Source organism: Kryptolebias marmoratus, linkage group LG20 (genome assembly GCF_001649575.2).
Source record: "Kryptolebias marmoratus isolate JLee-2015 linkage group LG20, ASM164957v2, whole genome shotgun sequence".
Classification (NCBI taxonomy): Eukaryota; Metazoa; Chordata; class Actinopteri; order Cyprinodontiformes; family Rivulidae; genus Kryptolebias; species Kryptolebias marmoratus.
Window position 1 is genome coordinate 17,747,570 of NC_051449.1, and position 14,912 is coordinate 17,762,481.

Genomic DNA, 14,912 nt, shown 5'->3' on the forward strand with positions numbered 1-14,912 from the left:
CCCCCTCTGCTTCATTCTTTTTTCCTGACTTCAGGCGGGTATTATCATTGTAATCAAGCGGAGACCCGGCTAACACGATCATTCTCAAAACCATCATGTAGCAATAATCCCCTCCTTCATATTTGATTATTGTAATAAATCTTTTTAACTAGCTATTCTGTCACACAGCAACGGTGCACATCTCCCCAATCCATCATTCAGCAGGACAAACGCTGTAGAACTCAGGAGAGCTGCAAAGGTTGTTGAAGGGGGGGGGGGGTCATATATTTGGTAGCAGCTGTCAGACTTGCTCTATTTGCTTCTTCTCTGGAGTTCAAAACACACTTTTTTTCTTCTTTTTGCCACTGCACAAACAAAAAATTGTCCCTTTCTGTCTGAAAGCATGATTACTCTGCAGAACTCTCCATCTGTCCTCTATTACTGACCTCACGTAGCCTCTGTCAGACAATATCAGACCAGACAAGGTGTTCCTTCATCTCACACGCGCACACACAGAAATAGATACACACAAACTTCATGTGGTTTGGAGGTTTCAAAAAGCCCATTTTGACAAGTCACACCCACCTACTCCCAACGAGACACATGCACACAAGGCGCTCTTGCATTTGTATGCACCGCAGGTTGGCACAGCACATCTCGGTAGCCTTCTCTCTGTGTCTCTTTCAGACACACACACAGCTCATATACACACATACCGAGAGAGAGAGAGAGACAGAAAAAGGAGGCACAGACAAACAACAGAAGTCTGATTATCCAGAAAATTTGGAAAACTGCAGGAAGGAGCACAGAGCTGGTTCGACACATCTCTTTCAAATAGTTTCTTTTTTATTCAAATTTACAAAAAGAAAAAGTACAACAGAAATAAATACACTCTGTTCAGCCCGCATTTGTGGAAATGTATCAACATCGTGCAGGAGTTACAAAACCACTGGGGGGAGAGGGGGGCTGCAGAACCAATGGGGTCAATGAGATTTATTAAGAGGGCTCTTAAGGCCACACTTTGCACCCTTTGCTACATTTATTGAGTGCATTACTGAGATATTTATTCTCGATAGCCACATGAGACTTGACAAATAGTCTGGACAGATCTTACTTTTTGGAATATCTAGGTTAGCTAGCAAAAAAAAAAAAGTGGGAGGAAAAAGTTTTGGAGTGCTGCAGGTTCTGCAGTCTTTTATTCTATTCAAAACAACTGATTCAACTAATTACGCTTTTGATTGAACCAATTTAGCAGGCTCAGGGGGTGCAATAATCAGGTCTGTCGAGTGGTTTAGACAGCGCAGCTCTCCAAAACTCTGAAATAAGACAAATCAAGAGAATCATCACTGTGATTTTGACCAATCAGCCGGAGCAAAGCTTTGAATCAGCACAGATGAGACACCTGGAGCCAATCAAGACTGTGGAATAAACCATGTAATTAGAAAGGAGAGAAAGGTCACCTATTTCTATGGTATGCTAATTGTTTTTGTGATGGCTGCCCAAGAATTTGTGGTGTAGGTTTTTGTTTATTGTTTTTTCTTTGGGACAAATAAAGTTAGCACACTTCATAAAAGTGCTGGAGATAACGCTGCACTAAATGAAGCATCATCAGTACTCACAAAAAAGAATAATAAAAAAAAAAAAAAAAAAAAACTTGCACATTGTTTGGCAGTCATTTAAGATTTACCAGTGAACATGTCCTGGTAACAGGAACAGAATGTCTTTTTAATTATTTACTTTGCAAGAAACATCCAGCAACAGGATCATTTTTAAGGATAATTTAGCTCAATTACAGCTTCCTGAAATTAGTATTTTTACCACAATTTTTGTCAGTTTACGATACCTAATATCAAAGAAACATTACTGCAAAGTCCATTAGGCCAGTCTAACATTCAAAGAGATTTAACAACACCACAGAATGTGGCTAAAGACAGTATTTCAAAAGAGATCAGGTGGAGAGAAAATGGAAATCAGGCTCAGTCTAAGTGCAACAAGGAGCTGATGGTAGTGTACCTCGAGTTAATAAGCAGAAACCATATTCACTTTGTTACAACATGAAATAGTTAAGAACGCTACTGAAAACTGCTAAAATATTGAAGGACTCCTATTTTTTGGTTGTAAGCAGGACTCCTGTCTTTTTCAAAACCCTGTAGATTTGGCACATTCTACTGCCGGACACATAGAGGTGTAAGAGTCATATACACAGACACTGATGAGCAATTTTAGATTAATTAGATCTTACATACCTTGTTTTATTATCTGCCACCACGAAACATGGGTGATCAGGTAACTGTCTGTCATTTAGCAAAAGAGAACATGAAGCACTTTAAAGTAACTCATCAAAAATAATCACTGAGTGTACATCAACAGCTGATTAACTTTAGGAGTTAACCCAATTCAAGATGGCCACCACAGCTATTTGACCTTAGCAAACCCAACAATGACTATGACTCAGTCACTTTTACTGATATTGAGCGAAATGTTGGTGTGGTAGTAGCTGAGAGTCCTATCCAACCCATACTCAAAGCGCTAATGAATTGATCAGCATCTTTGTCTAAAACCTTGGCATGCAAGGCAGAGGGTGATTTGCAGTCTTTCAGGAAACGCTACTATAACTATTTGTAGTGTTTGGGTTGTGTAAAACACCTATGAGTGGTCTGCACGTTACCTGCACAGGCAGGAGTCAGCAAGCTGTGATTTTGGAGAGTTACCTACATGCCCATCAGGCGAGTTGAGCAAATCGAAGAAAAAAACAACAGAAGAGTGACCTTTTATCATCCGAAGCAACAAAACGCCAGCATCACAAATCAGTTTGAGAGAATGCCGTGGTTCTTCCAGTCGGGTTTCTTTTAGGCAATGTTTCTAGCTTTTAGATCTCACAGTAGCAGAAATGAGAGGGAGAAAAAAAGACACAAACTGTAATAAAATATTTTTAGTATAAGTATTAAATACTTTTGTCCTTTCAGAATAAATCTGAAGGTCTGCATAGCTTAGGAAAGATTTAGGTAGCTTTAGGGTGTTACAGTTTTGTTGACAGCCAAAATCAATCACGAGTAAGATCTCCCTGGAGATTCTGCATGCCCCCCCTTGCCTCTAGTGTTTTCCAGTTCTTGTGCAATATTACGTACATTGGTCCTGACACCATCCAGTCTGCACAGTGACACTGTAAGCACAAGTCTGTGGCTCAGGTAAAGGGTAGCGAGGTGTACAGTATGAGGGTTTCATCTCAATGAGCACCCTGACCTGCTGATTGGTTAACTTGGTGTTGACAGCTGGAAACCTGGACAACAAGATTACAGTGGACCAAACCGTTGAAGCTGGCAGCCTGGATCCTCTTTCTGGGTAAAGTTGCAGTAAACTGATAAAACAGAGTCATTTGTGCAAAGATCCTCACATTTCAACTAGGGTGTGCAATATTCTTCTCCTCTCTGCCTAACATAACTCGGAATGTTGAGCTATTAACAAAGAAATTCCTTCGGCAAAGCAAAATGCAATATTAACTTGGTGTTTGGGTTGCACTGCTTAAAATGAAGAGAGTATTAAAGAAAAAAGAAGCCATTTGCTTTAATTCACAGTTTAATAAATTAAAAAAAAAATTGTTTTGAGCTCCTGGGAAAGGGATTTTCCCCTCACTCCACAGGATTTCTGTGAGATTAATTGTTCTCCGGGACAGACCTGCCAACAGGTTTCTTGTAACTACAAACACTGTTTTGCACAACAAGCTTCTGCCAGAGGCCACATATATAATTAACTTCTCGGCTTGTCCGTTTCAAGACAAGCGCTACCACATGACAAACCAAACATAAAGATGTTGAATACACGGTGCTGCTTTTAGTCCGGGTCAGTTGATCCATGTCTAAACTACAATACATACAGATAGTCCCAACAGTGCTCCGTTTGGACACCTAAGCTCTGTTTTAAACTATGTTTTTTTTATTTTATTTTACTCTGTATAGTCTCTTTCAGCAATAATATTTAGTGGTATTTACATTTGACATGAATTTACATACAGTTCAACAATGATTCTTTTCATTGACATCTTAAAAAACAACTGTTATCTTTGACATTATTGTTATTGAACATCACACAGTAGAAAAGTGCATTCCAGCTGGAAACTCTCTATCTCATTTGCATCACGACCTTTAATGATGACACAAAGCCTGACGTGGGAGTCCGGAGAGTGGGTCTTCTACAGATTCACAAAGAAATCTCGTGGAAAGTTTTATTTGGGCAGTACGAGTGTTCAGAAGTGGAAAGTGATTGCCATTTTTTTCCTCCTTGTTTTATTTTTCAAAGTCATGCATACTTGGTCCTCGAGGTGTGTAAATTGGGACCACAAGAAGGATGTGCTGATCAAAAACAAAACAAAAGACTTCATCTATGAAAACAGTAATGTAAGCTTAAAAAAGAGTATTTGATACTTCCAACAAGTAGATGGAATACTCATTGATGGTTTGGCTTCATTTAAGTACAATCAAAGCCTTACGTTAATCAGTTCTTTTGTGTCGGTGTGTGTTCGTGAATGTCTGTAAACATATCAACACTGAAGTAGAAAGAGCTGAGGGCATGAGACGAGTGGGGAGAGGGGGGAGGGAAGGGATCACGTTCCTAAATCATTTAAATTTTGCACAATGTCTGTTTTTTGTGTGGGCTGAAGGGAGGGAGAATCTTTTGCAGGATTTAAATGATTCATCATTTTCATTTGGAATGGAGTAGCAAGCTGAATTATTCACTTTTCTGCCACAGCAGATGGAGTTAAAAAGTAACAATTTTCTGTACAATCGCTTCAATTATAAGACCATTTCTGTTTTTATACATTCTTACCATCTTATCCTCTTTCTGTCCAAATACCATGTTTTTCTTCTTGCGTGTTAGCCTACTTCTTATACTTCCTTGTGAAATGTTTGCTAGTACACATCGACCCAAGAGCTAATGTTGCTGCTTGTGCAACGCTGGACTTTTTTCTCATCCTTAAACTGTCCCTGGGTATCACGATTTCGACCCTACCTCTTGTTTCCTGTCTTTGATTTATAATATCGCCCCATGCTCTCGTACAAACAAGTGAGACTGTATAATGCACTTGTGCTCCAACTTTCATACTTCCACAGACAGAAAGTTCAGGCCAGCGCGCACTGCGAGTGATCTCTTTCTTCCGGTTTCCCACTAATTCTCATTCCATACGTGAGAATGAATTAAATCGAGTCTGGGATGTTTGGGTTGTTTTTCTTTGTCCAAAGCATTTAACAAATTGTTGCTGCCCCGAGCCGAAGCAGCCTCTGCATTGTCTCAGTATCTGTGCTCAACCATATCAGCGTTTCAACACTTATTGCTTTAAATTACATCAATCACTCCCTCTCCTGCCCTCGCATTCTCCATTCTCCCTAGGCTCATTTTTCTCTGTCTCTTTTTATTACTTTGCCTCTTCATCTTTCTCCCCTTTAACTTCTATTCACATTATTCCAGCTCTAGTTGCCTTTTCATCATCCTCCTAGTCCCACCCTTCCTCTCTCCCTCCTTTGCCCCCATTGGTTTCATTTTTTTTTCTATCCTCAGTCTTTCCCTTCGTCTCCTACCTTGCCCTCCTCTTTTTGCTCCCTCTTTTCCAACTCTTCTTTCTTTCCCCTCTCCCTTTTGCCGCTCTCTTCAACCTTTTCCTGATCTTCCTTTGCTTTTTCCCTGTTTTTGAAGAGCTGGGCTAATTTCTGAAACTGAGGACCCCACTCTTCAAGCCCTGCCCCCCAATCCTCCTTCTCTCCCTCGCTCTCGAGTGAGCTAAGGGATCCAGCCCTGGATCCTGTCCCCTCCAGGCCGTACACCTGCACAGAGTCGTACGGTGGCTGGGAGGGGTCAAAGGTGACCTGGGCAAGACGCAGCCGTAGGAACTCCCCCACCCTCAGTGCCAAGGAGGGACCACCGGGCCCTGGTGGCCCTCTTGCTCCCTCCATCCCGGAAACCCAGCTGGGCCCATAGCCCAGTACTCCACCATACGTTCCCCGTGGCTGCCCTGGAAAGGGTAAAAGCTGAGGACTCATGTCCCTCCTGCCCAAAACATACCCCCCTAAACCCATTTGATCACGCCAGTCCCCAATAAATCCAGCTGCCTCTGGGTAGACAGACGGAGGCCCGGTCAGTGATATCCCTCCGCTCTCCCTGTCAGGCCGCGGCACCACAAAGTTGCTCCCCATCTCCAGACCTCCTCTCCCCAGGCTGCCAGAATAGTCCCTTTGTCCAGACACCTCCCCCTGCAGGACAGAGGCATAACTGCGTCCACTAACAGGTTGCTGCTGTCCATCTCTGGATGTTACCCCGTTTCCACCTCCGCTCCCTCCATCCCCTCCTCCTCCTCCTCCCTCCGAGCCGGGGTCATGTTCAGCCACACCGGAGATTGTGCGTTTCGGGGAGAGGCCGGCACGGGAAGCCCTGCGCCCTGCCAGGGGGAGGGTAGCCGAGTCGCACACCCAGCCTCCAGCGGCATGACCCTGGCCAATCAAGGAGCCGGATCGGGTCAGAACGAGGTTGTGCTCCCGGGGCAAGGTCTCCGACTGCACCTGAAGGGAATGCAGGTGAGCATGAGAGGTTTCAGTTCGGGGCTGGGGTTGGGTGTCAGCTCGCGGGTACAAAAGTTGATGAGACAATTTGACAAAGCAGAAGGGAGACTTTAATAGTGGGCATAGTAAAAACAGAATGAGGGTACAGAGAGACGACAAAGATAAAGGAAAAGCTGGAGAGAGTGATGTTAAAAAAAATAATTTAGATGATGGAGAGACAGACATTGAACTGAAGTTGGAAAAAGTCATAGATATTATTTGAGCACTAGAATGAACTAACACTGCACTGTGAAAGGGAGATGGAAAGGAAAATGATAGAGAGACAGAACATTTCAAAATTAAATAAAGAAAGCTGCATTATGACCTAATAAATAAAAGAAAACACAAAAATGAACAAAAGGACATAAAATGTGCTGAAATATTTGATCCACCATCTTCTCATGGAATCATCCTGCATATTTCTGCTGATTTACTGAGAATATTAAAAACAACATAATGTGCAATCGCTGCAATTATCTACTGTATTAAGTGGAATGCCAACTTAACATTTCCTTTATATTTGCTTAATTACTTTCTAACATATTATTTGCGCCAACTGCTAAATAATTAAGTCATTCATTTAACTTTAATTATGTTTCCAATGTAGCTGTATATTATTAGTGTAGGAAATTATTTCATTTTATTTTATAGTTTAGTAAAATATCTAGCTAACTTTTTTACCCTTCCTTTAATGTCTAGCTCTTCATCTTTACCTGTATTTTACTGATATGTTGTTCCCATTAGGTTAATTTTCCAGTTTTATATCAAACACTTAAGTTTGCAAAATGTTTATGATCAACACTGGAGCTGAAACATTACAAGTCACAAAACAATATCAATGTAAATCTTTCCAATGCCCGAATAAGTTGGATCAAAAGAAGAATTGCATGAATACTTAAATAGCAAAACATTACCTGATCTTATTTTTGTAACTACAAGCTCTCATCAGCTGTAAATAACTGTGCCTCTAGTATATACCGGCCTCCTTACCCAGTCCAGGTCTTGAGTGTGGTTAACTTTGTCCTCGTTACTTCCATCTGTACAACTGTTTCCAGGTCCAGACCCTCCCCCTCTCTCCTGGCTGTCATTGGTCCTCGGAGTCCCGCCATCCGACGTGCTAACTCCACTATGGGGGGCTGTCCCATCACGGCTGCCTGTGCGACTCCCCGTTCTGCTTCCTGTACTGAGGTCTGTCGGAGCTATGTACACTGCCCCAGACTCCATGGGGCCCACCATGGCCCCTTGGTTCTGGATGACCAGGGAGTGGTCTGGCGGGCCTCCTGGAATGCGGTACGCTAGCTCTGCCAAGCCCGGGTCAAAAGTTCCACCTGGTGTACGGCGGAGAACCGGTAATGTGTGGCTGCTGTAGCAGAGACGACCATAAAGGGGTCCACCTGCTCCTGAATAGTTGTGATCCACTCCGGGATTCTGAGCCCAGCTGTAGGTGCGAGATTTGTCCTGAGCATGCTGGCTGTAACGACTGGAAAACATAAAATATCCATTAGTTGATTATGAACTATTATTATCTAATTTGTTGTACAAAGCTCTTTGAACTCTTGGCTTTAATTCTGATTGGACTGGATGCGTTAACAGCTAATCAAAGCAGGGCCAAGACTAATGTTGACTGTTACTATTTTGAAAAACAATTTAGCATATATGCTATTTTATGAATCTTTACATCACCATTAATTTTTGTTTTACACGGTTATGAGATTCTTTTACCTTCAGTTTACAGATTTACTGGTTTCACTTATTTTTCAAAGAGAAAACTCAAAGAAAAAATGTATGGGTTTGAGAAGCTATCACAAACAAAATACAGTTGATACATACCTGGCAGCTACATGGTATGCACCATGTAGATGGTATCATAACTGGTATCCGACCATGCATGATACCAGTTATGTACTCATTACCAGATACCTACTTAATAAGTACCAGGTATCTGTCCTATAAGTACTAGGTATGTACTCTTTTAGTACAGGGTAACAAGTTAGAATACAGCTTGGTCACAATAGGTACCCTGTAAGTACAGGGCTGTATTTTGTATTGCTGCCATCATCTCTTGTTCCATTGTTCTAATATTACCTTTTAGTTTGTATACTAAAATTCAAACTTTACATGCTGTTTTCAAGTTTTCAAGTTTAAATGAAACTCAGGAAAGCAGGCAGCACAAAACTCAGCATTAAAGTTACCATGACGTTTGGTAATCAGCTTCTTGGTGACGTTGAATCAGCAAAATGAAAACATTGTTGCAGGGATATTGCACTGCGTTGCATTGGATGTAGGTTTTATCGCCATTGTGTCCACCTTCCATAAATTGAAAGAAGCAATTTTCATAAACTACATGCAGCCTTTGTACTTGTTTATGGCCACTCCATATGGCTCGTGTGAATTCAGGAGTTGATTATTAGTCCAAAGGCAATAACCATGTTTCACAGAAACATCAAAGTGGGTGCAAACAAGCCTCTGATGTAGCAGAACATAAACGAGCTTTAACAAAACGGACAGAACAAAGTGGTCTCCGAGGACCGCCGTGCTTGATAGCCTTCTGTTTCAGTGGTTTTGATCAGCGACTGATTACGACCTGCGAGTCGCAGCTCGACGTGTCACTTAAGTGGATCAGTTAAGTCCTGGACGGCGCTGAAAGCTTTCGCTCCAAGGGGGTGAATTTGTTTACCTCCTGTCTCTATTTTAGCAAGATGAGGCCAGCTGCGAGGTTGGCTGTAATTAAACATGTACGACCAAACAAACTACAAACTACTCACATATTCCTGCTGTCGAGGGTGCGATATCCACGTGAGCGGGAGCTGTGCGGCGCGCTCTGGAGCGCGGCGATATCAAAGGCGGCCGTGTCAGCCTCCCCGCCGCCCTCGTCGTCGTACGTGATGATGTTCTCGCGCACGTCGTCCTCCTCCAGCGGTGACAGGGAGTCACGCTTCTGGCGACGCAGCGAGAGCGACAGGGCGCTCACCGCTGTCGAGGGGAGCGGGGGATGAAGGATTTCCAGGCACGGGGAATTTAATGGATTGGGGAGAGAGAGAAAGAAAAAAAAAAGATGATGAACAATGGAGAAGGGGCAAATATCACAAGGGAAATAAAGGGAAGGAGGTAAAGGACAGAGTGAGTGAAGGAGAGAAATTCATGCAGACAAAGAGGTGAAACTCACAAAGACAAAGGGAATACAGGAGAGGCCGCAGGTGAGAGGGCTGCTAAACTATATCAGCAGATTGCGTGCCTCCGCTCTGTAATTGACTTTGAGCTCCAGCTGGGCAAATGGATACCTTATCCTCTCGTGACTCCACGACTCCCATTCTGTATTCCTAAATAAGGCAGCTCCATTTGACCCTGAGCTGTTTTAATGAGCCGTGGAATAGAAGCTCATTGATACGTGTTCAACAAGGACACCTGTGGTCAAATTTATCCAGAACAGGGCCTTCATTTAAAAACCTTTAATGAACTCTGGGGAAATTGTATTTGTGTGTTTAGCAGTTGCATAACAGTCTAAAGCAAAACTTTAATGGCATCTCGAAACACAAAGAAAGAATATTCTTAGCTTGGATAAACAGTCTACTAAAATCCTTTCATAGTGTTTACTTCTCAGTCATAAACTTTTTCAGCGCACAACCAAAGTTTAATTCAAACACGATCAAGATTAATTGAAACCAATGTAGAAAAATGGGTATAAATAGCTCCATTGCTGTTGTGGTAGGGGTAGGGCACAAAGTGATAACTCTTTTTGTCTTTTTGTCGAAGTCATACAGATAAATCAAAAATAGAGGGTTTTTTTAAACTCTGTTTGTTGACCAAAATCTCTGTTTGTGTGCTGAAGTGAGGTGCAAACACAGAAGAAAATTGCTATTTTTTTTAAATATCCTAAGTAGTTTTTTAGCTGACAGGTGCTGTGAGCACATGACCCAAATAATCCATATAAAAATATGCAATATATGCAATAAATTGTACACTGTCAATCAAAATAATGTCACTTCCACCCAAAATATCATGTCTTAAGGTTGTAAAATTTTGGGTACAAATATATATTACTTGTATGTTTTTTAAAAAAATGTATTTATCAAAATTATATTAAAATCCAAACATATGTGGCACTAAGGAAACTTGCTTTTGTTTTCTCAGTAATTCTTAATTATGTGTTTCAACATGCTAGTTCTCTGGTACGAGAAGGTGGTGCAGCACCCTGCATACCCCTACTTCCCACACCCTTGAATATTAATGTATGCCTCTTACATAAGAGATGGTGAATATTGTTATTGATTCACTTTGATCGTACACAGTTACAACTCCTATCTGTGCAAATGTTAAACTATTTAGAGATCTTCAAACTTTGACGGAACAGCTGTGCTTCGGCTTTATTTCTTTCGATATAATTAGGCAATCACAGTTTGGAGGAGGGGGGGTCTCAGAACTGGTAAATTATTATACATGCCTTTGTGTGCAAATGTGCCTTACGTAGGTGGTTAAGCCGCTGTAGTAACTTAATCTGCAGTCATGATATTGTTAGAAGTGGCTTTATTAGATTTCAATGGAAATAATCCAGTGATTTATGAAAAAGGAGTGGGACAATTGTGGGATCGTCTTCGTGCCACAATGAGCAGGATTTCTCACCTAAACAAAGCCCCCCGTGCACAAAGCTTAAGAGGTTATCAGATGCTCGTGTAAGCTGAGCCCCTTTTTAATAACCAAACAGGATCATGATGAAGTTATTGTCAAAGCCTCTGTGAGAACGTTCAGTGTGTTTTGGAAGGTGACATCGTGCAGCTTTGTAGCTCTGATCTACAAGAGTTTTCTGCATTTCCAGGTGTCGTTTATACCCTTGTGACTGAGTGAACTAAATCCACACCTCGCGTCAAAGCCCCGGCGTCAGATCACCTTCATGCCACGGTACGTTTCTGTTATGATTGAACGAACCTCTTCCAGAATGATAATGACTTTATCAACAAGGCATGAGTGGTGATCCCGCGGAAATGACAGTGACGCTGGCCACGAGCCAGAGCCTCCTCAGCAACTCAGCACAACGCAACTGAGCATTTCGAAAAAGGCGGCAGTGACATTTGATTACGTTGCCATCAAAAAGCACAGAACCCAGATAATCACTCGGTAATGTTATTTTAGCAGTGATTAGAGCTGACCTTGCCAGAGGAAACAACTGGCCTGAAATTGAATGAAAATCAAACCCGGCTATTGAAGCAGTCATGACTAAGAGAAATATTTAAGCCACCGCTCTCTTTATTTCCATATGTAGATTAGGCATCAAAGGAGTCGTTGTAGTGGCAAGTAAACAGCACTAAACACTAACCCAATCAACTCTTTAATTTGTTGATTAGCATTAAAATGCTTTCCAGGCAGAAAATGATATAACTTTGCTGTAAATATAACAGCGGGTGCTGGAGTATAAGTATCATAGAAGTATACCAGTAAGGGTTTTAAAAGCCAATAAAATGATTCATATTTTTATTACCTGCCACTGAAAAGGGGGCAGTTATGTTAATGTTTGTGTCTATCTGTTAGAAAAATATCCCATGACCCACAGAGTGGATTTTAATTAAACCTATGGAAAGTAATTGTTAGTTGTACATCTACAACTGATTAACCCTGGGAGTCAAGCTAATTCAAGATGGCCATCACAGCTGACTGACAATAGCCAACACAAATATGGCTCAAAATCAGTCTATTTTACAAATAATGAGCTCAGATTGGATGCGGTCATAGCTGAGAGTCATTCACAATGCATACTCTGAGTGTTTGATGAATATGATTACATTTTATCATTTCGTAACATAAGATGATCTGAATCTAAAACTATGGCATGAAAGGTAATGGGCAATATGCATTCCTTCAAGAAATGTTAGATCTTTAATTATATTTTACTTTTGCTGCTGCGCTCATCTTAAAATCAGAACTAAAATGTGCGTGGCATCATTTTAATTGCTGTATGTAATGAAGTATTTACCCAGTAGTGTTGCAACACAGGCCAGGATAGCCAGCAGGGCGGCAGTGCTGAGTCCAGGGGAAGGCAGCATGGACTGCTGGGGGAGACACACCGCCTCTTTTTCCCAGTCCCACTCCCCCTCCGTCTGTTTCTCCTTCTCCTTCTCCCCAGCCCGGGCTCCTCCCTTTAGGCAGGGACAGACAGACACGGTGACCGTCCCCGTGCTGGTGAGGCCTGACGTCCCGTCCCTCAGGACGAGCGGCACGTACAGCGTCAGGGTGGAGGACGGAGAGCGGGACAGCGGCTGGAGCTGGGAGAGCAGCACCAGGCTGGCAGTGGGGCCTGAGGGGGACAGCGAACAGAGAAGAAGCCACTTATTATTAATAATCAGCTGTTAACTGCATCCTGCAGTTCTTCATTTTCTGTGCTGAATCCTAGCAGGGGGTTACTATCTGAAAGTGATGCCCCAAAACCCCAGATCTCATGTTTTCAAATTTGCAATCCCACTCAGCTGCTGATTGATTTATACCACTCACAGCAAGGGAAGCAGTCAGACATGTTGAACTTTGCCTACATTAGCCACCTCCGTCATGTTTTGGCATTTTGTTTAACACTGCATATAATTTGAGCACAAGAAAAACACTACATTTAGCTAGGAGGATGACTTTACCTTGGCTGAAGCCAATTTTCAGCATTTATGGTTCCCAACTGGGTCAAAAGTTAAACATAAAGTTAAACACAGATTAAACTGTCAAGCCACTATGTGAAAATATTTAATTTTTAATAGATTTTTTTGTGAAGACAACTACTGGAACAGCACTGAATACAAAACAAACTTCCCCAAGGGGACACTAAAACATATTGTATTATATCATTTCTTATTGCATTATTTTGTACCATACAATGTATGTGCAGGATAAAATAGAAAGTATTTGCATTCATAACAAACAGACATCATACTGTATATGGCCAGATATTTTGGTACATATCTATTACAACAGGCTTGCATGCAAAACCTTTCCAAAATCAAAGCAATAATTTTTGTTTGTTTGTTTCTTTTAATTGATTGGACTTCCCTGGCTTTTGTACAAAAATGCCTGCATATTTCATTTTTTTCCCCCTCTCTTTTTGAAATAAATGTTGCAACCCTCAAATGCAAGGCCACAGATAAAAGAGCACATGGAGCTATTTCATCAGAATGAATGGCACTGCAGAAAAATAATAAAATAAAATGTACCAACAGGACCAACATGACAAAAGTGATTATCCAAAAAATGTTTCTGTGATCCAAATCACAGATCAAGTCATTATCTTCTGGAACAAAGCGAAAAAAATGAAGCATATTTTAGTGACAAGCTGTTCATATGGGAGCAGAACATGATCTTATTCTTCCTCTGTTCTGCTTTTGGATGACACATCAAAGAGAACTTTGAAAACCACATGTCAGCAAGTGAATCCTCCTGATCCACCATCCATCAGTGTGTTCCCATCAACAGACAAGCTTCTCACAAAAAATTGAGGGGGATGCACATTTAAAGATACTGTGTGTGTGGAGTTGAGACCACAAAATGACAAAAATCATCCAGGTTTAAGTACAATTTGCAGCCAATGGTCAAATTAGGTACAAAATATCTCCCAACTCTAAAACTCCTTTCGGTCCTTTAGACCACCTCAGCTTCTCCTGGCAACTCTTTTTTTGTTTTTGGCAGCCTGCAAACATTCATGTTGGTAAGCATTCAAACTTTGAGAGAAGCTGGAGATTTTAGCAACTACTGAGTAATTTCCTGCTCGAGATGGCAGAGTTTGAAGCAAAGCTGAAAAAGAGTGTTAATAATGAATGTACAATCAGCGGGTGGCCCTAAACACACTATTTATATGTATGCTAATGTGTCTTTTAGCTTGCTTGTGAAAACTCATACAGAACACAATTAGCACATTTACTGAAAAAAGACAACAAAATGCAAAAGAACATTACAGATGAAACTACCAGAAAAAGTCAAAGTCAAGAGCTGTGAAATCTGAGCACTGCTGAGTAATATTCACAAGCTAAAATGTCCGAGTTGGAAGAAAAATATGTCTAAAATAGTTTTTTTTTAACTGTTTCTCAACAGATGAAGAGAGAGTGACAAAATTAAGGGTTTCGTGGATGGATCCCAGAGAATAGAGTAGGAAAAGATGGTGGAATTGATGGTATGGACTGTTATTATTATGGACAACATGGAGCTTTTTGGAACAGAAATGGAACTGAAGCTCTCATTTTCAGACTTGCTGCTACTTTTAGGATAATAGCTTGAATCAGTGCCACGTAGCACAATCTGGAGAAATTGTGAACACCTGCAAATGTCTTGTGGTTTTGGTGAGACTCCAGGCAGGTCCCAGTATGTCCCGGTTATGTTCACGTG

The 14,912-nt window shown here is 41.4% G+C and overlaps 1 protein-coding gene across 1 annotated transcript in view; it reads right to left on the reverse strand.

Moving 5' to 3' along the window:
• Window positions 1-807: 807 nt before the first annotated feature.
• Window positions 808-14,912, reverse strand: part of LOC108238645 — a 188,296-nt gene continuing 174,191 nt past the window's right edge. Inside the window, exons 12-15 of the mRNA XM_017420878.3 lie at window positions 12,532-12,852; window positions 9,332-9,539; window positions 7,557-8,046; window positions 808-6,527 (exon numbers count right to left, since the gene is read on the reverse strand). Coding sequence (XP_017276367.1) covers window positions 5,529-6,527; window positions 7,557-8,046; window positions 9,332-9,539; window positions 12,532-12,852 — 2,018 coding nt within the window. The 3' untranslated portion in view covers window positions 808-5,528. The remainder of the gene's footprint in view (window positions 6,528-7,556; window positions 8,047-9,331; window positions 9,540-12,531; window positions 12,853-14,912) is intronic.